Genomic DNA, 24,849 nt, shown 5'->3' on the forward strand with positions numbered 1-24,849 from the left:
AGACTGTGAGTCCCAAGGGGGATAACCTGATAACCATGTATGTACCCCAGCCTTTAGAACAGTGCTTGGCACACAGTAAGCATTTGACAAATACCATCATTATTATCCACTTCCCTAGAGAGTTCATTCATTCCCAAGGCTTCAACTACCATTTCTATGTGGATGATTCCTAAATTAACCTCTCCATCTCTGCGGTCTTGCATTTCCTCCTGCTTTCAGGGCATCTCTTCCTGGTGTCCCGCCGACACCTCAAACTTAACATGTCCAAAACAGAACTCCTTCTATTCCCACCCAAACCCTGTCCTCCCCTTAAACTTTCCCATCACTGTAGATGGCACCACCATCCTCCCTGTCCCACAAGTCTATAAACTTGGCATTATCCTCCACTCAACTTTCTTATTCAAACCACATATTCTCTTCCCCTCTTCAAAACCCTACTTAAAGCTCACCTCCTCCAAGAGGCCTTCCCAGACTGAGCTCCCTTTTTCCCTCTGCTCCCTCTACCCCCGCTTCACCTCTCCGCAGCTAAACCCTCTTCTCCCCCTTTTCCCTCTGCTCCTCTCCCCTCCCGTCCCATCCCCTCAGCACTGAATTCATCCGCTCAACTGTATATATCTTCATTATCCTATTTATTTTGTTAATGAGATGGACATCACCCTGATTCTATTTATTTGCTATTGTTTTAATGAGATGTTCTTCCCCTCGATTCTATTTATTGCCACTGTTCTTGTCTGTCTGTCTCCCCCGATTAGACTGTAAGCCCGTCAAAGGGCAGGGACTGTATCTGTTACCTATTTGTACATTCCAAGCGCTTAGAACAGTGCTCTGCACATAGTAAGCGCTCAATAAATACTATTGAATGAATGAATATTCAATGTCACCAAATCCTGTCGGTTCAACCTTCACAACACTGCTAAAATCCATTCTTTTCTCTCTACACAAACTGTCACTATTTTGAACCAAGCACTTATTCTAATCTGCCTTGATTATTCTAACAGCCTCCTTGCTGGCCTCTCTGCCTCCTGTCTTTCCCCATTCCAGTCCATACTTCACTCTGTTTCCCGGATCATTTTTCTATAAAAATTCTCAGTCCTCGTTTCCCTACTCCTCAAGAGCCTCCAGTTGTTACTCCTCCATCTCCGCATCAAAAAGGAACTTACCATTGGCTTTAAAGCACTCCATCACCATGTCCCCTCCTAACTTACCTCAATGATTTCCTACTTCATCCTAGCCTATGCTTCGCTCCTCTAAAGCCACCTTACTGAAATTTGACTTCATCTATCTCATCACTGATCCCTTGCCCACATCCTCTTTCTGGATTGGAACTTCTTCCTTCTCCATAAATGACTGATGACCACTCTCCCCACCTTCAAACCTTATTTTTTTAATAGTATTCCCCAAGTGTTTATTATGTGTCAGGAACTGTATGTACTAAGCACTGGGGTAGATACAAGTTAATAAGGTTGGATACAGTTCCTGTCCTATGTAGGGCTCGCAGTCTTAATCCCCATTTTACAGATGAGGTAACAGGCACAGAAAAATTAAGTGACCTTCCCAAGGTCACACAGCAGATAAGTGGTGGACAGCAGGACAGAAAATCACCTCCAAGAGACCTTCCCTGACTAAATCCTCTTTTCCTCTACTCCCTCTTCCTTTGGTGTCGCCTATGGCTACATCCTATAAGTACTTGATATTCACCCCAACTTCAGCCCCACAGCATTTACATACATATCCGTAATTTATTTATGTCTAATGTCTGTCTCCCCTTCTAATCAATCAGTGGTATTGATTGAGCATTTTTTTGTGCAGAACACTGTTCTAAGCAATTGGAGAGTAGAATACAATAGAATTTTTAAAAATAATGGTATTTGCTAAGCGTTTACTATGTGCCAAGCACTGTTCTAAGTGCTGGGGTAGATAGGTAATCAGGTTGTCCTACGTGGGGCTCACAGTCTTAATATACATTTTACAAATAAGGGAACTGAGGGACAGAGAAGTTAGGTGACTTGCCCAAGGTCACACAGTAGACAAGTGGCGGAGCCGAGATTAGAACCCACATCCTCTGACTCCCAACCCCTTATTCTTTCCACTAAGCCACACTGCTTCTATAATTAGCAGATATGTTCCCTGCCCATAACGACCTTACAATTTAGAGGACGAGTTTATAACCTAGGCTGAAAGCTCCTTGTGGGCACGGAACATGACTACCAACCCTGTTGCACTGCACTCTCCCAAGTGCTTGGAACAGTACTCTGTACACGTTTAGTGCTCAATAAATACTATTGACTATTAGAAAGTAAGCATAAGTGCTTCCAAGTTCTGGAGATGCTGAAATACTGAAATGGTATAAAAAGTACAAGCCCATGAGCTCCTGCCTATTTTTTTTGGTATTAGATATACCTCCAAATATAAATGTGATGAAAAATATCTCTCCAACTGCCACATAATTGTTTCAGCCAAATCACATTTTCTGGATTGGCAATGGTTTCTGACAGAGTAAAATGAGATAAAAATCCTGAGAGCCAAATAGCAATTAATGGTAAGAGCATGGCAGGACTTCCAATCATTAGCACTTGGGGAGCAGAAAGACAGTTTTAAACTCTTCACAAATCTTCTCCAGAAAGTTAAGAGCCCAAACCTAAATCTCAGCAGGGAAACAGAAATTCAAATCCTGTTATTAAACTCTAGCACTGAAGAATGGCAAAGAGTCTTAGGAAGTTATTACGTTGAACTGAATAGTAATGCCTTCAAATATTAATTCATTCATTCAATCATATTTATTAAGCGCTTACTGTGTGCAGAGCACTGGACCATGTGCTTGGGAAAGGTCAATACAGCAATAAAGAGTGACAATTCCTGCCCACAACAGGGTCACAGTCTAAAGGTGGGGGGAGACAGACATCAAACAAATCCAAAATATCTTTGCATAACACATATCACAGAATAAAAATGAAGAGCTAATACCCCTAGAAAATACACCAAATTTTACTTTGAAAAGAATACCTGGAGTCGATCAACATGAACCTTCACCCCTCCAACCACTCCCTTCTTAAAAGCTGCCAACATATCCAATATGGGATTGAACCGGCTCCCCCTAATAATAAATAAATGACAATACTAGTGAATTTATGCAATAGCACACTGCAAGTGACATTCATGCTTGTCTAGCAGATCCCTACCTGATATTATCCTCACGAATGAGCACCAGGAACAATGGCCGACCATGCATTCTCCAGTATTGCTTAATAAATTGCAAGGCGTTCTATGAAAAAATAAGAGCACAACTAGGCACAAGCACATGGCACTGAACAAACCAAATAAAGAGCTAACAATACATTCAACAAGTTACTTTAAAATGCCAGCTTCTTCTACTGCTCAACTACAGTTTTTCAAGATGATAGAAACCTGTCTTTCTATCAGAAGAAGAAGAGGCATCATCCTCTTTCAATGGCCCACCTTATATTTTCTCATTAGGATGCATGATGATAAAGAGCGAAAGAAGAAATCTCTTCAGCTCAAAGATGTTCTTTTTTTACTAGATGTGCCCTCAGATACGTTTATGAAAGGGTATCAATGTTTTAAGATGACCATTTAAGTTATCAGGTCTATGTCATTTGAACTCGAGGTTCTAAAAAGTTGGCTATCTTTTCATTATTAAAGCAGTGTCGCTCAATATGTTAACTTGCCCATTCTCTACTGAACCTGGCACCTGCACCATGAACACCCAGGATCTTATAATGCTGAGAACAAGGACAAAAAGCATGTTCTAAAATACCTTAATGTCATCAATTAGGAGCAAGACATCTTGGGACATGTAAAAGTCACTTAGGTCAAAGATGATGGGGTAACAAACCACAGTTTTTCCTAGGATTCGATAGATCTGCAAAGAATTAATGGACATTACAGTTTTAATGAAGTCTGCAAAAGGCAATTATGAAATGGGCTAATCACATAAAAGGCAAAAAATCCAGATTTCAACTTGCAGAAATACAACATGGACTACATATAACATATGCAAGGCTGTGTATTAAGAAACCCTTGACTTTGTCGGGTATTAATTTACCTTCTTTTTTAATTAAAGTAGGTCACCTCTGACACCTTGAAAACAGTCTGTGTGTGAGTAAATATTGCTGTAATTAGGTGCTGAGGAAGCCCTGAAATAATTTAACAGTACAATGGTTATGCATTATTCCTGGAGGGTTTCCATGGTTCACTATAAAACAAACAGGTAGATTTACTTGCAGAAAATAAGCCTACACATAATTAGTTCAGCCATTTAAAGTAAGGTGATAACAGTTCAAAGATATTTTCGTTTGTGTTGTCTGCAATGCAAGTAACAAGATTTTCCAGTGATATTTTTGCAAGCACCTTTGATGTGCCCAGACACCCGACAGGCCTGTCTGGTCTTCCAGATAGTCCTAGTTTATCATTGATGCCCAGCTGGAAATATGCCTGCAAGACACAATCAATGGAGACACAATCATATGTGAATTATTTCAATCAATCAATCAGTCGTATTTATTGAGCATTCATTCAATCGCATTTATTGAGTGCTTACTTTGTGCAAAGCCCTGTACTAAGCACTTGGGAGAGTGTGATGTCACAATAACCAGACACATGTCTTGCCATCAGTGAACACTTACTATGTGCATAACACTGTATTAATCATTTGGGAGAGTACAACATAACAAAGTTGGTACACACATTTCCTGCCCACAGACAGCTTATAGTCTAGAGGGGGAGACAGATATTAAAATGAATTACAGATACGTACATAAGTACATTCTTGAAGGAGATGGGATTTAAATAAAGCACTGAAGATGGGAAGAATGATGGTCTGTTGGATATGAAGTGGGAGGGAGCTCCAGCCCAGATCCAGAATGTGGGTGAGGCACTGGTGGTGAGATAGATGAGAATGAGGAAGAGTGAGTAGGTTGGCATTTAAGGAGGGAAGTGAGTGTACTGGATTGTGGTGGGAAATCAGTCAGGTAAGACAGGAGGGGGCAAGGTGATTGAGTGCTTTAAAGCCGACGATAAAGGAGCTTCTGTTTGATGCAGAAGTGGAGAGTCAACCACTAGAGGTTCTTGAGGGATGGGAAGACATGGACTGAATGGTTTTATAGAAAAATGATCTGGGAAGCAGAATAAATTATGGATTGTATTGGGAGAGACAGAAAGCAGGGAGGTCAGTGAGGAGGTTTATGCAGTAATCAAAGGTAGGATAGGATAAGTGCTCGGATCAATGGCATAGCAGTTTGAATAGAGAGAAGCAACGTGACCATGAGAAGCAGCATGGCTTAGGAGATAGAGCACAGGCCCGGGAGTTAGAAGGACCTGGGCTCTAATCTCGGCTCTGCCACCTGTCTCCTGCGTGACCTTGGGCAAGTCACTTAACTTCTCAGTGTCTCGGTTATCTCATCTGTAAAATGGGGATTAAAAATGTGAGCCCCATTTGGGAGAAGGATTGTGTTCAATGTGATTACCGTATATCTACTGTAATGCTTAGAACAGTGTCTGGCACATAATAAGTGCTTAACAAATACCAGAAACAAAGAGAGGAAAGGATTTCTTTTTATCAAAGTTATGAAGGGTGAACCGACAGGATGTGGTGACAGATCGAATGTGTGGCTTGAATGAGAGTGATGAGTAGAGGGTAATGCCAAGGTTGTGAGACGGGGAAGATGGTGGTGCTGTCTACAGTGATGGGAAAATCACAGGGAGGACAGGTTTTGGGGTTGAAGATGAGGAGTTTTGTTCTGGACTTGTTAAGTTTGAGGTGTCTCCAGGACAGCCAGGTAGAGACATCCTGAAGGCAGGAGGAGATACGAGAATGCAAGGATGGAGAAAGATAAGGGTTGGAGATGTAGATTTGGGAATCATCCACACAGAGATTGTAGTTGAAGCCACTGGAGTGAATGAGTTCTCCAAAGGAGTGGGCGTAGATGGAGAATAGAAGGGAACCAGAACTGACCCTTGAGGGATTCGTAGAGGAGGAGTTCAGGTGAATGAGTGGCCTGAGAATAGGAAATCAGGAGAAGACAGTGTCAGTGAAGCTGAAGTTGCATAACGTTTCCAGGAGAAGGGGCTGGTACACAGTGTCAAAGGCAGCTAAGAGGAGGAGGATTAGGATGGAATAGTGGCTGTTGTATTTGGCAAGAAGGAGATCAGTGGTGACCTTGGAGAGGGCAGTTTCCATGGAGTGAAGGGGGCGGGAGAGAGTCAAGGAGAGAACTGGAGGAAAGGGAAGTGGAGGCAGAAGGAATAGACAACTCACTCAGACTTTGAAGAGGGAATGGTAAGAGGAAGATGTGGCAATAACTGGAGGGAGCCAGGAGTCAACGGAGGGTTTTTTTAGGATAGGGGAAACATAAGCATGTTTGACAGAAGTGGGGGAGAAGTCACTGGAGAGTGAACCATTGAAGATGGCGTTCAGGGAGGGTAGGGAGAGGGGGCAAATTTTTTGAGAAGGTGAGAAGGTATGGGATCAGAGGTGTAGATGAAGACGGTAGATAATGATAATAATAACGATGGTATTTGTTAGGTGCTTACTATGTGTGACAAGCATTGTTCAAAGTGCTGGGGGAGGTACAAGGTAATCAGGTTGTCCCACATGGGTTCGTAGTCTTAATCCCCATTTTACAGATGAGGGAACTGAGGCACAGAGAAGTGAAGTGACTTACCCAAAGTCACACAGCTGATAAGTGGCAGAGTGGGGATGAGAACCCACAACGTCTGACTCTGACTCTGTGCTCTTTCCACTAAGCCATGCCGCTTCTCTGTAGATGTAGATGTTAAGAGGAGGGGGCAGATCTGCTGCTGAGATACTGCTGGGAAAGATGGGCAAATCAGAGAAGGGGCAGGAGGAATGGGGGCCTGGAGAGCAAAGAGTGAGATTTTAGGGAGATCATGCCACCTGACGATTCCAATTTGCTGAGTAAAGCATGTAGCCAGGTCATTAGGGGCAAGAGATGGGTGGGGGTCAGAGGGACAGAGGGTTTGAGGAGAGAGTTAAATGGCTGAAAGAAATGACAAGGGCAATGGGTATGGGACTCAAGAAGAATGGAGAAATAATGTTGCCATTAATGTTTCAACAATTCTGATACCTGGCACATCCACGTAGGTTTGGGCAATAAATATTTTTTTCATCTTGATAAAAGACTCAATTCTCAATGATTCTCAGTCTGGTCACACAATGGATCCATATATTATAAACTGAAACTATAGGCTGCATCAAATAACCAGGAGGTTTCTTCCAACTCTTTTTGCTCACATTCCATGCTCTTTTAAGGGAAAACCTTACAAACTGATCTTTTTCACCCCATGAGAGATGCAAGAAGTCTAATACAGAAACTGGAAACTTCCCGCTGGGGCAAAAATCTTATAAACCTGCTATCAACAAAGGTGTGGAAAGCATGCTCTATATGGGATAGCCTGGACAGATCATTCTACCATTCTCCAGTTCACTGTCTGCTTTAAATACTGCTCTTGCAAAACTGGTTAGTAGGAAGAATGTGGGGAGGGTGTCTGAAAGGTCAGCTGGCTACAAAAAAAAAAGCCTAAAATCTGGACCATATTCTGCAAAAAAAAATTGTGAAGCTTTCCTGGAAATTTCTGGAAAGCTAGGTAACTCATCATGAAAGATCAGCTGCTTTGTGGATACTAGTCTCCCCAGCTTCCAGGAAACTGAAATAAGGCAAGAATTGCCTCACTCACACTGAATCATCACACAATGCTTCTCCTCCTAACTTGCCAGTCCATTGTACACAAATTGGAAGTCCCCAGGGTGGCTGTTCGGCTGCTTCATTTGGTCTCACACAGATCTGAAAATGTAGTTGCCCCGATACAGGTCAATTCTGTGTGACCATGAAGATCTAGAAAAATGCTCTTTACAAAATATCTGCTCTTCCCCAAATATCTTTCTGTCTCAAACTCTTTGTGATCATAGTGGGAAAAGGTATGGGGAAAATTATTCTTAAACTGATAACGGGGCAGCTGTTGCCGAACAACTGATTCTTCGAGTAAAAACATAATACAAATATTAATAACAGAATTAGTTTTTAAACTGCTTAACACAGATAAACGACAATTTAGAGACACTTTCTAATAAAACACTAGGGGGAGCTCCTTTTCCCTTAAACAGTCTAAATTTTTCCAAAATATAAGAATCCACTGACAATATTTTAAATTAACTTCAAAAGAGCAATCATTGAATTTATTTCTCACCCTTGTACAAGGAGCTAAAACAATAACCTAATCAACTCTTGTGATACAGAAAGAGAAAGTACCCTAACCCTCTGATGGCAGCCGAAACAGCCTGGATTAGACATTTTACCAGGCAGAAATGAGATAATTCTTCCATGATGGGCCTCAGACTAAAATGCAAAAATGCAATGCATTTTACTACTAAACCGTGCATTTTATGGTGGTGATCAGAAAGAAGAGGAAATGAAAGCTCACTAATTCACGGCAGGCATGAAACACATGAAACATATATACCCTCTATCCCGGATGCTGCTGTAAACTTCTGATTGAAGGAGCTTTATTGCTGATGTAGTTTGTGGCCACTACCTGCAGGACTTTTCGTGTTCACATGGAGCTTCCCTCTGATTAGCTCTTCAGTTGCTATTTTGGGGAACCTAATATTGTGTGGGTCTGTTTCTTCACCTCACGGACTGCATGTGGCCTTGATTCAAAATGAACCATCCCCTCTCTGAGGGCAGTCTGCCAGATGAGTTGCAGCTGTTACTTCACAGGAGTTCACAACTAAGGTGTGTGATTTGAGGTTGTGTTTTAGCATTTCTTCTGCTTGCTCTACTCAATGGGCTGCAGCGTCTTGTACCCCGGTGTTATCCATCTTCCACATATGCCAGTCCAGCAGAGCTGAGTTTCCACAAAACATCACTTCATACCGGAGGGCTTGGCTGAAGTCTAGGCATTTTTTCTTTTTAATCGTATTTGTTTAGCACTTACTACGTGTCGGGCACTGTACTAAGCACTGGGGTTCATATACAGCTAATCAGATCGTGCACAGTCCATGTCGTACATGGAGCTCACACTGTTAATCCCCATTTTACAGACGAAGTAATTGACGCACAGAGAAGTGACTCACCCAAGGTCACACAGCAGATTAATGGTGGAACCAGAATTATAACCCAGATCCTGATTCCCAGAACCATGATTTAACCACTAGGCCATGCTGCTTCGTTAGGGACTTTCATTAGGAAGTCAGTGTATTTACAGAGCTCCTGCAGAATGCATAGCATTAGAGAACAGGCCCCTCCACTTAGAAGCTTTACTGCTGTTGATCTTGTCTGAATGTTTAATTTTAAGCCTGTCTCATGGATGACCTTGGTGAAATTGCTCAAGATACCAAATGGGACTTTGGTAACCGATTCAGGTCTCACCCTCTTAAATAAACAGTGCTTATTTATGCTGGGGATCACTGGGGCTCAGCCCCAGGATTTATAGCATAATCCGGGGGCCTCGACCGGTATTTTAGCTCCTTCCAGAGAGCCCTGGGAACTACTTGGTGAGCATCATAAAGGGGAGGTTCATAATCAGAAGCTAATAGGTCAGCAGTCCTAGGTGAGGAGCTCAATTGGACTAGAAACGGTGGAGCTGCTGCTTCCCCAAACCTCCTTGCTCTTAAAGGTCCTAGTCAATTGTACCTATTGAGCACTTACTGTGTGCAGAGCACTGTACTAAGCGCTTTTGGAGAGTGCAACAATAAGTAGACACATTCCTTGCCCACAATGAGTTTGCAGTCTAAAGAGAAGCAGTGTGGCTCATTGAAAAGAGCACGGGCTTGGGAGTCAGAGGTCATGGGTTCGAATCCCAGCTCTGCCACTTGTCAGCTGTGTGATTATGGGCAAGTCACTTAACTTCTCTGTGCCTCAGTTACCTCATCTGTAAAATGGGGATGAGGACTGTGAGCCTCACGAGGGACAACCTGATGATCCTGTATCTCCCCCAGTGCTTAGAACAGTGCTCTGCACATAGTAAGCACTTAACAAATACCAACATATATTAAAGGGGGAGAGAGGCATTTATCTAAATAAAGTTCATATATGGACATAGGTGTTGTGGGGTGGGGAGGGGCAGAGGGGGCAAGGGAGCAAAATAAAGGGAGCAAGTCAGAACAACACAGAAGGGAGTGGGAGAAGAGGAAAGAGGGGCTTAGTGAGGGAAGGTCTCTTGGAGGAGATGGGCCTTCAATAAGGCTTTGAAGTGAGGGAGAGTAACTGTCTGTCAGATATGAGGAGGGAGGGCGTTCCAGGCCAGAGGTGGCACATGGGCCAGAGGTCGGCGGTGAGATAGATGAGATCGAGGTGCAAGTGAGAAGGCTGGCATTCGAGGAGCAAGGTGCGTGGGCTAGTCTGGATGAGAATCACTCAACTACTCATACTCGAGCTCCTCTCCCAGTTTTAACCTTTCATTCAATAGTATTTATTGAGTGCTTACTATGTGCAGAGCACTGTACTAAGCGCTTGGAATGTACAAATCGGTAACAGATAGAGACAGTCCCTGCCCTTTGATGGGCTTACAGTCTAATCAGGGGAGATGGACAGACAAGAACAATAGCAATAAACAGAATCAATCAAATCAATCAAATAAAAAAAACCAATAAAAAAACTATCAAAAAAAGAATCAATCAAATAACCTAGCACTAACTTTTGCTTTGAATTTGGTTTAGTCTGAGCCCGATGCTATCCATATTGATTGGTTTCACGCTGGCAGCTGCCAGATGAACTAGTACATTTCCTCATCTTGTTCCTACCCATTTACAAACCGGAATACCATTTGAGATGTCCAATCAAGTTAATTGAACTTTGGTGAATTCTGAAAAATGAGCCACAACCGCTTCTCCGAACTTTGACATTCTTAGTTATTCTGGGTAGGAAGAGTTTCTCTTGGCAATGGGCAAGTTGTTGTTATTACTATTAGCGATATTCAGCTAGTAGTGCTAAGTGCTGAGGGAATTAGGTAAAAAAAGAATGAAATCAGAGTCTCTGGCCTAGAGGTGAGGGCATGAATACACCTACAGCAATGAGAATAGAATCCAATTCACAATGAAAACAGCTAAAATTCAACAATCAGACACATTTTCAAAGGGCAAGAGACTTTCACTTCTATTGTGCTCTCAAACAGTTAGCATAGCACTCTCCCCACAGTAGGTACTTGAAAAATACAACTGACTGGTTGCCCAATGATAAAATATTTAAGTAAAATTCTTCTTGAAGGGGCTTGAATTTGTGAACCTCAGGGTTCCCGACTCCACAGCCCTCAGAAGGGTCACAGCCTTTCCAGTGTTTTAACTTAGGGAAGGTAGTTTCAGCCTGTGCTCTGCTTGGGGATGGATGGAGCTTCACTTGCCACGTCAGGGTGGGGTGGGAATGGCTGCCACCTTACAGACCAGGGAGCCCTGATGGCACTAAGGGTCCAGGCCTTACAGGTTCCAGGCTATGTCCATCCTCCGCTCCGGGAGCCGAAATACCTTAATTTCCATGGGATTCGGAGGGAAGGCCTCTATGCTCTTGCTTCCTTCTGCTCTCCCACACGCAGGCTTTTTTTTTTTCCTCATTTCTTTCACAGAACAAAGAACAGTACTCTCAAATACCTTGAATACAAACCGAGAAGGGTCTCTTCTCTGGCTTGGAAATCAGTGAAATGAAGCTGAAAGCTTCTGGACCTCTACTTGGAAAAGACAGTTATTCCCTCTTGTACCATACAAGTGAGAACGCTACCAATTACAAAGCCTTTGGAATACTTTTTCAAGGCAGCTCAAATGAAAAGGGCCTTAAAATGCACCTTATAAATTGTGAGTGCCATAAACAGATAAGTAATGGTTTCAAAAAACTTACTAACTGAACATAACCATAGCTCCGTAATGAAATCATTTAGTCTGAAAGCCACATTAGGTGGAATTGCTGCCGGGCAAAATTTCCTAGCCATGATAAAAGGGAAATCTCTCTCTACATTAGAGGGAAAGGGGGTCCTGTTTTTGCTAGAGACAACATCTTCTGTGGGCCTAATTAACCTCCCTCAGGGAAGCACATCACCTGTGTACATCACTTGGGGAAGCACCGTGGCTCAGAGGAAAGAGTCAGAGGTCATAGGTTCGACTCCTGGCTCTGCCACTTGTCAGTTGTGTGACTGTGGGCAAGTCACTTAACTTCTCTGTGCCTCAGTTACCTCATCTGTAAAAGGGGGATTAACTGTGAGCCTCACGTGGGACAACCTGATTACCCTGTATCTCCCCCAGCGCTTAGAACAGTGCTCTGCACATAATAATAATAATAATGTTGGTATTTGTTAAGCGCTTACTATGTGCCGAGCATGCTTCTTCCCCATAGTAAGCCCTTAACTAATACCAACATTATTATTATTATTATTATTACTGTGCCAGCCAAAGGCAGAGAGGGACACAATCCTCACACATTCCTAAGCCCCCTTGTTCAGAAGAAGAACTGAACCTCAAGTGGCCTTAACAGATTCAAAGGGAGTAGAGCATGGGAGGGTGATACTTGGCCCTTGCCCAACTGCCAGATATGACCCCATGAGTGTAGGCCTGTGGCTTAAATCCTGAAGAAGAAATGGTCGATTCATTCATTCACTCATTCATTCATTTGTATTTATTGAGTGCTTACTACTACTACTAAAAATTATGGAATTTACTAAGCACTTACTATGTGCCAAGCACCATTCTAACTGCTGGGGTAGATACGAGTCAATCAGGTTGGACACAGTCCCTGTCCCAAATTGGGCTCACACTCTTAATACCCATTTTTTACAGATGAGGCAACTGAGGCCCAGAAAAGTGAAGTGACTTGCCCAAGGTCACAGAGCAGACAAGTGGTCGAGTTGGGATTAGAACCCATGACCTACTGACTCCCAGGCTCATGCTCTAGCCACTACACCATGCTGTTTCTTTGTACACTATACACTGTACTATGCACTTGGGAAAGTACAAATTACCAATAAACAGACACATTCCCTGTCCACAACAAGTTTATAGTCTAAAAGTGGGGAGACAAGCATTAATGTAAATAAATAAATTACAGCTATGTACAGAAGTTCTTTGGGGCTGGGAGGAGGTATGAATAAAGGGAGCAAGTCAGGGTAATGCAGAAGGGACTGGGAGAAGAGGAAAGAGGGGCTTAGTCAAGGAAGGCCTCTTGGAGGAGAAGTGCCTTCAATAAGGCTTTGAAGGAGGGGTGAGTAATTGTCTGTCGGATTTGAGGAGGACGGGCATTCCAGGCCAGAGGCAGGATGTGGGCGAGAGGTTGGCGGTGAGATAGACGGGATCGAGGTACAGTGAGAAGTTTAGCATTAGAAGAGTGAAGTGTGCGGGCTGGCTTGTATAAAGAGAGTTGTGAGGTGACGAAAGGTGGGGGCAAGGTGAATGAGTGCTTTTCATTCATTCATTCATTCAATTGTATTTTTTGAGCACTTACTGTGTGCAGAGCCTTATACTAAGCACTTAGGAAAGTACCATGCAACAATAAACTGACATATTCCCTACCCACAACAAGCTTACAATTTAGAGGGGGGGACATCAATGCAAATAAATAAATTACAGATATGTACGTAAGTGCTGCGGTGCTGGGCGTGGGAAAGAAAAAAGGAAGCAGGTCAGGGTGGTACAGAAGGGAGTGGGAGAAGAGGAAAGGGGTAGGGGGGCTAGTCTGGGAGGCCTCTGGAGATGTGCCTTTAATGAGGCTTTGATGTGGGTTGGATTTGAGGAAGGCAGGCTCTCCAGGACAGAGGCAGGATGTAGGACAGGTTTTTGTTGATGAGGAGGTAGATGGGAAACCACTGGCGAGTCTGGAGGAGTGGGGAAATATGGCCTGAATGCGTTTGTAGGAAAATGATCTGGGCAGCAGTATGGACTGGAGTGGGGAGAGACAGGTGGTTTGGAGTTCAGCGAGAAGGATTTCCAGTAATCAAAACTGGATAGGATGAGTGATTGTATTAACATAGTAGCAGTTTGGATGAAGTGAAAGAGAGGATTTTAGCGATGTTGTGATGGTGTGACCAACAGAATTTACTGACAGATCGAATATGTGGGTTGAATGAGAGAGAGGAGTCAAGGATAACGCCAAGGTTATGGATTTGTAAGACAGGAAGGACGGTGGTGCCACCTACAGTGATGGGATAGTCATGGGGAGGCCAGGGTTTGGGTGAGAAGATAAGTAGCTATGTTTTGGACACGTTAAGCTTAAAGTGATTGGAGGACATCCAAGTAGACATCCTGAAGGCAGGAGGAAATGTGAGGCTGCAGTGAGGGAGATAGAGCAGGGCTGGAGATGTAAAGTTTGCTGTCATCCGCTTACAGGTGATCGTTAAAGCCATGTGAGCGAATGAGTTCTCCAAGGGAGTAGGTGTAAATGGAGAATAGAAAGGGGCTCAGAACTGAACCTTGAGGACCCAACAATTAGGGGGTGGGAGGCAGAGGCGAAGCCTGCAAAGGAGACTGAGAATGAACGGCCAGAGAGATAAGAGGAGAATAGGAGAGGACAGAGTCAGCGAAGCTAAGGTTGGATAATATTTCCAGGAGAAGGGGGTGGCTGACAGTGTCAAAGGCAACTAAGAGGTCGAGGGGAATTAGGATGGAGTAGAGGCTGTGGGATTTGGCAAGAAGGAGACCATTGATGTCCTTTGAGAGAGTGGTTTCTGTGAAGTGAAAGGGTCCAGAGGCCAGATTGGAAAGGGTCAGTGGGTGTAGACAACTCACTTGTCTACAAGGAGTTTGGAGAGGAATGGTAGGAGGGAGATGGGGCGATAACTGGAGGGAGCCGTGGGATCAAGGGAGAGTTTTTTTAGGATGGGGAGACATGGGAATGTTTGAAAGCAGTGGGGAGGAAGCCACTGGCGAACGAACAGTTGAAGATGGCTGTTGGGGAGGGAGGAAGGGAGGGGGCAAGTGTTTTGATAAGGTGCGAAGGAATGGGTCGATCACCAACCTTCCTTGCCCTCCTGTCTGGTCTCTCATCAATGCCCTGCTTTGTCTCCAAAAAAAGTGGGACCAGAGGCTAAATATGGTTGCGGGAGTTGCAGGGGGAGGGTGGTTAGAAGCCTGGCCTTCCCTTTTTCCCACCCATCAATGCACCATTTCCTCCCATTTCTCCCTGTCCTGATACTTTGGTCAATCCAGTTGCCCATGAGCACTGGGGGAGGGGTGCTGGGAGGATAGCTGGAGAAAAAGAGAACAGTGATCAGTGAGAGGATGGATAGAGAAATTCAAAAGGAAGAACCCAAATTGAGAACAGAGAGGTCAGAGGAAGGAAGTGACAGGCAAAGGAGTTGTACTGAAAGAGAAAGGCAGGATGCAGGACAGGTAATAGATTAGAGTGGGAGGACAGTCTCAAAATGGGACAAAGTTTGTTGCAAATTGGGCCAAAAACGGAATCTGCTATTAGTTAAAAAAAAATACACCTGTCCTGGGTGGACATGCCATATGGCCAAGAATTTTAATGAAGGAAGAAATTACAATGCAGAAACACTTACTTTCACAAGTTCTTGTTGGGGCCATATTTGAATAGGTTCCACCTGTTGTGGAGTTTGAGTCTGGATACCATATGTATTCAGAAAAACCTGTAGGCTAGAACATAGAAATAAAACAGGCATTTTAGCACAGCGTCCAAATAATTCAATTCTTAAAACTTGCCTCAACAGACACAATTACTGAAAAGTAGAAGAGGTTTTGTGTTGACCATTAAAACAGCCTTCACGTCCCCCCTTTCAGGCTTTCTCAGAAATCTCTAATGAACGGTTAGAGAAAGAAATTCCTGCCTCTCCAACCTGTGTTTTCAAGGTTAGAAAAACCTTGACTAAAAGGCAAAAACAAACCCCAAAGAGATGCAGATTACATACCGTTGGCTTTCTGCTATCAGGGCTACATGAACCACCAAATCATTTTCCAGGGGCCCCTAGAAAACATAATGAATACGGAAACTTTAAAAATTGCTGTTGAGAGCTGCAATGAGAAACAAGGACATTAACTCTCTTTAAGCAGTTCATTAAAATGATCGACATCAACTGGCTGTGTGTTGCTGCGACTGCTTCTCCCCCATTTTCTCCTGCCTACTAATCAATTTGACGGTGTAGACAGGGAAATGGAACACTGAAGGATCGAATGCCATAAATCTTACCACGACCAGAGGGGCAAGACTGTCAAACTACTCTGAATGATGGCTAATGAGAAAGTGGGGATTCACATTCTTCTGGTGCCATCAGTTAATCTGAATTTAAAAAATATAATAAATGCATCTTATTAGTAGAATGGTGATGGAGTAGAAATCTTCATTTAAAATCCAAACCCAAAGAAAAGCTGCTCGAGTGCTTTTTTTGGCCCCGCTCCCTTTGGCATTTTGAAGATCAAAACAGTTATTTTGGTATATGGGTCCTATGGAGCAGAAAGAAACATTTAGCTGACTAGATAATTAACAGTAGGTTCATTCAAAGTTAGCAGATTTAACAGTTTCAATCAAAGATAGTGCTGGATATCTCCTAATATATTTTGTGGATGAAAGGACTCGATGTAAAAAAATAGTGCTGTAGTCCATATTGGCAAAACACATCGTGAAAGTTCAAACACATGATGATTATCTGGGACACAGGAAATAATGGATAAATACCTGGCCCTGCAGAGTAATTAACTGAACATTCCCCATGCTAGAAAAGTCTATCAGTTATGTTGTTAGATGCCTGACCTATGACTAGTCAGTCCCTCTCTATAACACTTACTGTGCTGTATGAATATGTGTAAGCATAAAAAAGACAATATATATTATGTATATTCATATGTATTTTATATATATATATCCGTAATAAACATAGCTCTCCCCATATCTAGAAGAGAAAAATGCATCTTCTGATGGACTGATATAAGAACTGAATTTGAATAAAGATTGCTGTGAATATCTGGGAACAAATATACATTGAAAAATGCTGTGAATTTTTCTTATATTCGATAGAAATGTAATTTCACTTATGATACGCCAGAGAAAAAGAGTGGAAAAAGTAGTTACATGGGTCCCCATCCTGCCTTCCCAAGGAATCAAGTGTGTGTGTGTGTGTGTGTGTTTGTGTGTGTGTTTGTGAGTGTGTGTGTGTGTGAATGAAGCACTTACTACACTGCTCTGGATATACCAAGTGCTCAATAGATACCACTGATCGATTGACTGTATGTTTATACACCAGGATTTACCTCTCCTGAATTTTTTCCCATTTATTCTTACTCAAGGTAGGAGTAACTCTGTACCATACCTTTATATACAATATCTTCTACACACGAAAAGAAATTGACACTACAAACAGGGCTACATTTTTTTTTCCAGGACATTCATTATGGTGTCTTGATGATAAATTAGAGTTCACTTGTCCTATTTGGAAGATTAGTCTCTTCTTTTTGGATCAGTGGTCCTGGTTCTATTTAAACGTTACTGTTTCCATTAGGAAATGGCACTCATATCTATAATGATGGGCTCAACATAAATCAAATCAAAAGGAGCACCTGGTTAAGAACATGCTTTGAGTTTCAGGAAATTAGCCAATAAGCAAAACTAGAAATGATCAGTATAGCAACTTTTTATATTACAAATTAAAAAAAGCACAGATTTAAGCTGTACATACACATTTTCTGGAATTTGGTATCTAAATTATGCAGTAAGGTCAACATACTATGTTTAGAAGATTTATAGTTGTAAGATATAAATATAATGGTATAATAGCTTTAATTTGACACTCAGAGAAACCTTAATGGCCTCAATACAGCTTTTATTGCCCCAAACTAGTCAATCTTATACACTAAAATCCTGAAACATGTTACACGGTAGAATTATCAATGTCATGCTGCAAAAAATTTGGTAAAGGAGGCAATCAACTTAAATTCTTCAGCAGAATGACTGACAGTGAATAATTAAAGTCACCACATTAATTTTATTAGGAATGTACACAGAGATTTTCGTTGTTGATTCTTTTGAGAGGAAACTTGCATCTAGTAATAATGATAATGATGGTATTTGTTAAACTTAAACGCTTATTACGTGCCAAGCACTGTTCTAAGCACTGGTGCAGATACAAGGTAATCGGGCTGTCCCATGTGGGGCTCACAGTCTTAATCTCCATTTTACAAATAAGGGGACCAAGGCACAGATAGGTTAGGTGACTTGCCCAAGGTCACACAGCAGACAAGTGGCAGAGCCGGAATTAGAACCCACGTCCTGTTTCCCAAGCCCATGCTCTTTCCACTACGCCTCACTGCTTAGAGATCCCAAAATAGTCAAATGTCAGTTTCTACTCAAATGAGGAAAATAATATGATTATAAAAGGCAAGCTACTCAAATACATTTAAATGATTAATTTTAATTTCTTTCAATTAATCTTCACTAGATAATTTGCCATTTTGAAACATGATTATTCCCCCCTTCCCAGTGATGTCCTCATCCACTTCAGTGTTCTCACACATGTTTATTTTTTTGTTACTGATTTGTTTACCCACTTGTGCATATCATTTAAACCTACTCACATGCTCTTTAGAGTACTGCACATTCATCAGTTTAGGCTGGACTATTTTCCCATTATACTGTAAACTCCTTGAAGGCAGGGATTATATTTTAAACTTTGCAAATCCTAAAGGCCTTACTATAATGCTGTGCAATTATCTGACACTGGATAAAAACTACTAATGATGATGATTTAACTGACTGCAAGCTATTACAACAGGCTGTAAAACCTCATAGAAGCAGCTTGGCCTAGTGGAAAGAGCAAAGGCAGAAGAATCAGAGGAAAAAGGAGGAGAGTTGGGATACATGCTTAGTACAGTTTGTGAGCCCCAGGCGGGCCAACCTGATTACCTTGTATCTACCCCAGCACTTAGAACAGTGCTTGGCACAGAGTAAGCGCTTAACAAATTCAGTTATTATTATTATTATTATTATACAGTACTCTGCCCACAGTAAGCGCTCAATACATACTATTGAATGAATTGGGTCTAATGCAGGCTCTGCTGCTTGCCTGCTGGGTGACTTTGGGCAAATCGCTTAACTTCCCTATGCCTCGGTTTCCTGACCTGTAAAATGGGGATTTAATACTTGTTCTGCCTCCCTTTTAGACTGTGGCCCTCAAGTGGGCCAGGGTGTTGGAACTGATTATCTTGTCTCTGCCCATGTCCTTCAATCAATTATATTTATTGAGCACTTACTGTGCGCAGAGCACTGTACTAAGTACTTGGGAGAGTACCTTACAACAATAAACAGACACATTCCCTGCTCATAATGAGCTTACAGTTTAGAGATGTGGAACTCAGTAAGCACATAACAATGCCACAAAAAATGCTCATTTTGTAGATTTCAGAACAAAGTTTAGAAACTGCTCACTTCTGATTCCTGCCAACTTCTATAAATCCTCCTTTACAAGATGCTTCAAAGGTTTAGAGCTTAGAAACCCATAATACTTGCTTAGGTATTTTGGACATTTTGGCATTACTGAAACCAGATATACAGTTTTACTATTTTGCTATGTGAATATTTATTTTATAGATGGAAGAACAGACATATTCAAAGATGAAGCTACCGGGAGCAGTTTGTCCACACAGAGGTGGTAGTTGAAGCCATGGGAGCGAATGAGTTCTCCAAAGGAGTGGGTGTGGATGGAGAATAGAAGGGGATCCAGAACTGAACCCCCACAGTTAGGGGATGGGAGAGGCAGAGGAGGAGCCCATGAGAGAGCTGAGAAGGAGCTGCCAGAGTGACAGGAGGAGAACTAGGAGACGACAGCGTCAGTGAAGCTAAGGCTGGAAAATGTTTCCAGGAGAAAGGGTCGGTCGACAGTATCAAAGGCAGCTGAGAGGTCGAGGAGGATTAGGATGCAGTAGAGGCTGCTGGCTTTGGCAAGAAGGAGATCGCTGGTAACCTTTGAGGGGGCAGTCACTTAACTTACCTGTTCCTCTGACAAAATATCTGTTATCCCCCACCTTCTTAGACTGGGAGCCCCTTGTCGGACTGGAACTGTGTCCAATCTGAAATTTTGTACCCACTCCAGCACTTAGCACATAGTAGTGCTTAATACCATCATCATCATCATTATTACTGACAGTATAATCCTATCTCTGCCTGGAAGCAAGAAAGGAAACTTCCTGGACGTGACGGACAATTTCGTTGACTCTGGAAGCACATACCTACAGTTCTTTGTCAAGTCGATGCACTTGCTATCAGCAGTGACAGTCACTGTTTTAGATTCGGCTTCTTGGTATCCCACCCTCCCTTCTTAAGGTGTCTTTTAAAGGAGAGTTTTTCCTCTCTTGGATTGCTACTAGGGCCCCTTAATTCACTACTGTAATATTGCACGATTGAAACCACACTGGTGTAGTGCAGAGAGCACGGGCCTAGGAGTCAGAAGGTCATGGGTTCTAATCCCGGCTCCACCACTTGTCTGCTGTGGGATCTTGGGCAAGTCACTTAACTTCTCTGAGCCTCAGTTACCTCATCTGTAAAATGGAGATCGAGACTGTGAGCCCCATTTGGGACAGGGGCTGTGTCCAACCTGATTTGCTGATATCCACCCCAGCGATTAGTACAGTGCCTGACACATAGTAAGCGCTTAACAAACACCATTATTATTATGCTATACAGTGCTGCTAAAACTTTTGTTCTGCTCTCCCTCCTTGGGCCTGCTTCAACAAAATTAGCTTAACTCACCAATCTAACAAAAATGCATTTTACTTTTCTATGGCCCCGTGTTTATATTCATGTTGTTTGGTTTCGTATCCCATGTCTTCTCTCTATACCTCAGGCCTCCTACTCCTGAATTTGCTGATTACATATAGGAGGAAGGGACAGCGCTAATCTCAATTTTGAACTTCCAATATCCTTGTGGTCCTTTGTTAGTCCTTGGTTATTAGGTCCTCTACGTGGCCTATAAATCAAATTGTTCTAGTTCTGTTCTATCATGTTTTAGGGCTTTAGAGTAGGCGATTTTTATGTTGGGGAATAACCATGACATGCATTTCCATGTCATGATGCAATGTAATCCTTCAGGTAACTACTTTGTTGTCCTTCATTCTTACAAAACTGGACAAAACAAAAAATAATTTTAAAAATGAAACCATGTTCATATTTACATAACCTGGAATAGAACACTAGTATTCGTCCCATGAGACAATTATGGTTTTAAGAATTTAATGTTTTTGCTTTCTGGGCCTTATGTCACACTCATTTATGCTCATTAGGCTTCATCAGTTCAACCTGCCAACACCAAACATTTTTCATTATGCTCATTTTTCAATAAAATCTCATTAGCAAGAGAAACTGGGCTCATGCTTTCACATCTTAATTCTAGGCTTGAGACCAGGTTTCTATAATATCTCTAAATAGGCACCAGTTCATTATAGCAGTTTCAACTGGAGAAACATCCTCGATTTGGACTTTATTTGGTACCTTAGCCTGTCATTTATAATCAACCCAAAGCCCTAATGTAGATCTAATGAATATGTAACAGATGGGGTAAGAAATAGAAATATTTCAGAAATAACTACATAAAGCACGGTAAACGAATGAAAATTCTGGGTTCCAGTTGGGCTGGTAAGAAAGAGGATACTCTCAGACCCTTTTATTTGTAATTTGTACTTTCAGAAGCCTTGTAGTTTGGAGGAAAACAAATGAACAAAAGGAAGTAATACCAAATGCTAATGAAGCGGCATGGCTCAGTGGAAAAAGCCTGGGCTTCGGAGTCAGAGGTCATGAGTTCAAATCCAGGCTCTGCCACTTGTCAGCTGTGTGACTGCGGGCAAGTCACTTCACTTCTCTGTGCCTCAGTTCCCTCATCTGTAAAATGGGGATTAACTGTGAGCCTCACGTGGGACAACCTGATGACCCTGTATCTCCTCCAGCGCTTAGAACAGTGCCCTGCACATAGTAAGTGCTTAACAAACACCAACATCATTATTATTATTATTATTAAGTTTTAATACAAAAGTCACTAAACTAGGAAAATTTCTTGACAGCAATTCTGTCAATGTTTGCAATAATCAATCAATCAATGGCATTTACTGAGCACATTCTGTGTGCAGAGCACTGTATTAAGCATTTGGCAGAGTGCAATACAGCAGAGTTGGCAGACATGTTCCCTGCCCACCAAGAGCTACAGTCTTGAGGATGCTAGGGAAATATGCAAAATGGCTTGCCACCAATAATTTGATTGTTCGTATGCCTTTTCCTCCTCTCTATCTTTGCAACTCTGATAAATAGACTTTTCTATACATTATTTGCACAGAACGACAGTTATCATAGCCTTATCTAAATGACCAAATAAAAACGATGCAGAGAAAAATCCCCTAAAAGTTAAACATTGGATTCTGCCCTCTGATCTTACAAATGCTTTAGCGGAAAATCAGTGGGACAAGTATAAGATTGGAAATCCATGAAAACGCAACAGAAAAACAAAATAGGAGGTCATTGTTCTCCTATGTTGGGAGGTGATTATTACTTTGACTCTCAGCGATTCTTCATCCTAAAAATGATGGTATCTGTTAACTGCTTACTACGTGCCAGTTCCCGTACTATGCGCCAGAGTGGAGAGAAGTAAATCGAGTTGGACACGGTCCCTGTCCCACGTGGGGCTCACAGTTTCAATCCCCATTTTTCGGATGAGGCAACTGAGGCACAGAGAAGTGAAGTGACATGCCCAAGGTCACACAGCAGACAAGAGGCGGAGCATCAGCAGAACACTTGGGTTTCTTTACAGCCCCACTGACCATAATCATGGGCAGGGATCCTGTCTATTTATAGTATTTCACCATAATTTCCTCAGTACTTAGTAAAGGGCTCTGCACATAGTAAGTGCTCAATGAACACCGTTAATTAACTGAAATAAGCTATATATTTTCACTGTGGGATTAATAAGTATATTTTCTCTGTAGAATTAATAAGTACCATGCTAAATGCTTTCTGGTGAATTTTAGGCTAAACTGTCCTTTTTCTAACAATAGTAACTGTAATCTTTGTTAGGCTCTTACTATGTGCCAAGCACTGTACTAAGTGCTGGGGAAGATGCAAAATGATCGGGTACCACATCGGGCTCCCTGTTTAAGTAAGAGGGAGAACAGGTATTAAATTCCCATTAGGCAGATAAAGGCACTGAGGCACAGGGAAGCTAACGACTTATCCAAGGTCACGCAGCAGGTAAATGGCAGAGCTGGGATTATAACCCAGGTCCTCTGATTCCCAGGCCTGGGCTCTTTACACTAGTCCACACTGCTCCTAACTACTTTCTATGCTTAGATAAACAGCATAACCTAGTAGAAAGAGCATGGGCCTGGAAATCAGAGGATCTGGCTTCTAATCCCTGCTCCGCTGTTTGCTGTGAGGCCTGGGCAAGTCACTTAATTTATCTTTGCCTTGGTTCCCTCATCTACTAAATGAAGGTTCAAAACTGTTCCCTCTCCTACTAAAACTGGGAGGCCCAAGTGGGACCTGATTACCTTTTATTTACCCCAGCGCTTAGTACAGTGCTTGACATATAGTAAATGCTTAACAAATACTATTATTATTATTTTTACACTTAACAGTGACATCTTAAGGAAATGTACATTTCTGAACTCTGGGAAAATGACGACTGTTTATTTCTACACTCATGCACTTGCCCTTTATAGTGTCTAATGTGGTTTCTTAAAATTCTGCCTTAATCATCAAATATTAGCTACTGTACAATTTGAACTTGAATATTCCTATGCTGTCAAAACCTTTATCCCACCCTTCCTGCACGTGGTTGCTTGCCTAAGTTTTCGTCCAGCTGCTTGGAAATCTTCTTGTCATCCATTCCAATCGCATATGCTGGCTGGCAAAATAGTATGTTCATGAGCATTGTATGATGCTGGTAGAATGAATGTGTTACTGGCTCTTGCTTTTGTGATTCTACCTTACTATTTAATGTTAGATATGCAAAACGTGGCTCAGTGGAAAGAGCCTGGGCTTCGGAGTCAGAGGTCATGGGTTCGACTCCCAGCTCTGCCACTTGTCAGCTGTGTGACTGTGGGCAAGTCACTTAACTTCTCTGTGCCTCAGAGGAGCTGCAGAAGGAACTGAAGAAGGTGAAAACCGCTGGCCCAGGGGATGGGGACTGCAAGACCCAGTAGTTCACACAGTGACCTCATCTGTAAAATGGGGATTAACTGTGAGCCTCACGTGGGACAACCTGATGACCCTGTATCTCCCCCAGCGCTTAGAACAGCGCTCTGTACATAGTAAGCACTTAACAAATACCAACATTATTAAAATACATGGAAATAGGGGCGAAACTTCCCAAGAAACCAAGCATAAAGTCAGGTGAGGCCGAGTGGAAAGAGCATGGACCTGGGAGTGGGAGGATTTGGGTTTTAAATTCCAGCTCCACTGCTCCACTGCTTTGTGACCTAGGGCAAGTCACTTCACTTCTCTGAGCCTCGATTATCTCAAATGTAAAATGGGGATTAAGACTGTGAGCCCCATGTGGGACATTGACTCTGTCCAATCTTATGATCCTGTATCTACCCTAAGGCTTAGTACAGTGACCGGAACGCAGTAAGTGATTTAACATGAAAAAAAAAATGGTCTTGTGGAAATGCAGAAGTACAGAGTATTTATTGAGTCCCTACTCAATCATATTTATGGATGACTTATTGTGTACAGAGCATTGTGCTACGCACTTGGAAGTACCAAATAATTGGTAAACATCAATCATTGGTGTTTACTGAGAGCTTGCTATGTCCTGAGTACTATACTAAAAAATAAATAATAATAATAATAAATGATAATGGTATTTGTTAAGCACTTACTATGTGCCAAGCACTGTACTAAGTGCTGGGGTGGATAC

The 24,849-nt window shown here is 42.3% G+C and overlaps 1 protein-coding gene across 4 annotated transcripts in view; it reads right to left on the reverse strand.

The window, feature by feature from the left end:
* Positions 1-24,849, reverse strand: part of PHKB (phosphorylase kinase regulatory subunit beta) — a 239,896-nt gene that overhangs the window by 43,232 nt on the left and 171,815 nt on the right. For all 4 annotated transcript variants that reach the window (XM_029075680.2, XM_029075681.2, XM_029075682.1 and 1 more), the window contains 6 exons: positions 15,874-15,929; positions 15,508-15,601; positions 4,369-4,452; positions 3,776-3,880; positions 3,180-3,262; positions 3,004-3,094 (listed from right to left, as the gene is read on the reverse strand). In XM_029075680.2, coding sequence (XP_028931513.1) covers positions 3,004-3,094; positions 3,180-3,262; positions 3,776-3,880; positions 4,369-4,452; positions 15,508-15,601; positions 15,874-15,929 — 513 coding nt within the window. The remainder of the gene's footprint in view (positions 1-3,003; positions 3,095-3,179; positions 3,263-3,775; positions 3,881-4,368; positions 4,453-15,507; positions 15,602-15,873; positions 15,930-24,849) is intronic.

The sequence above is a fragment of the Ornithorhynchus anatinus genome, chromosome 11 (assembly GCF_004115215.2).
Source record: "Ornithorhynchus anatinus isolate Pmale09 chromosome 11, mOrnAna1.pri.v4, whole genome shotgun sequence".
Taxonomy (NCBI): domain Eukaryota; kingdom Metazoa; phylum Chordata; class Mammalia; order Monotremata; family Ornithorhynchidae; genus Ornithorhynchus; species Ornithorhynchus anatinus.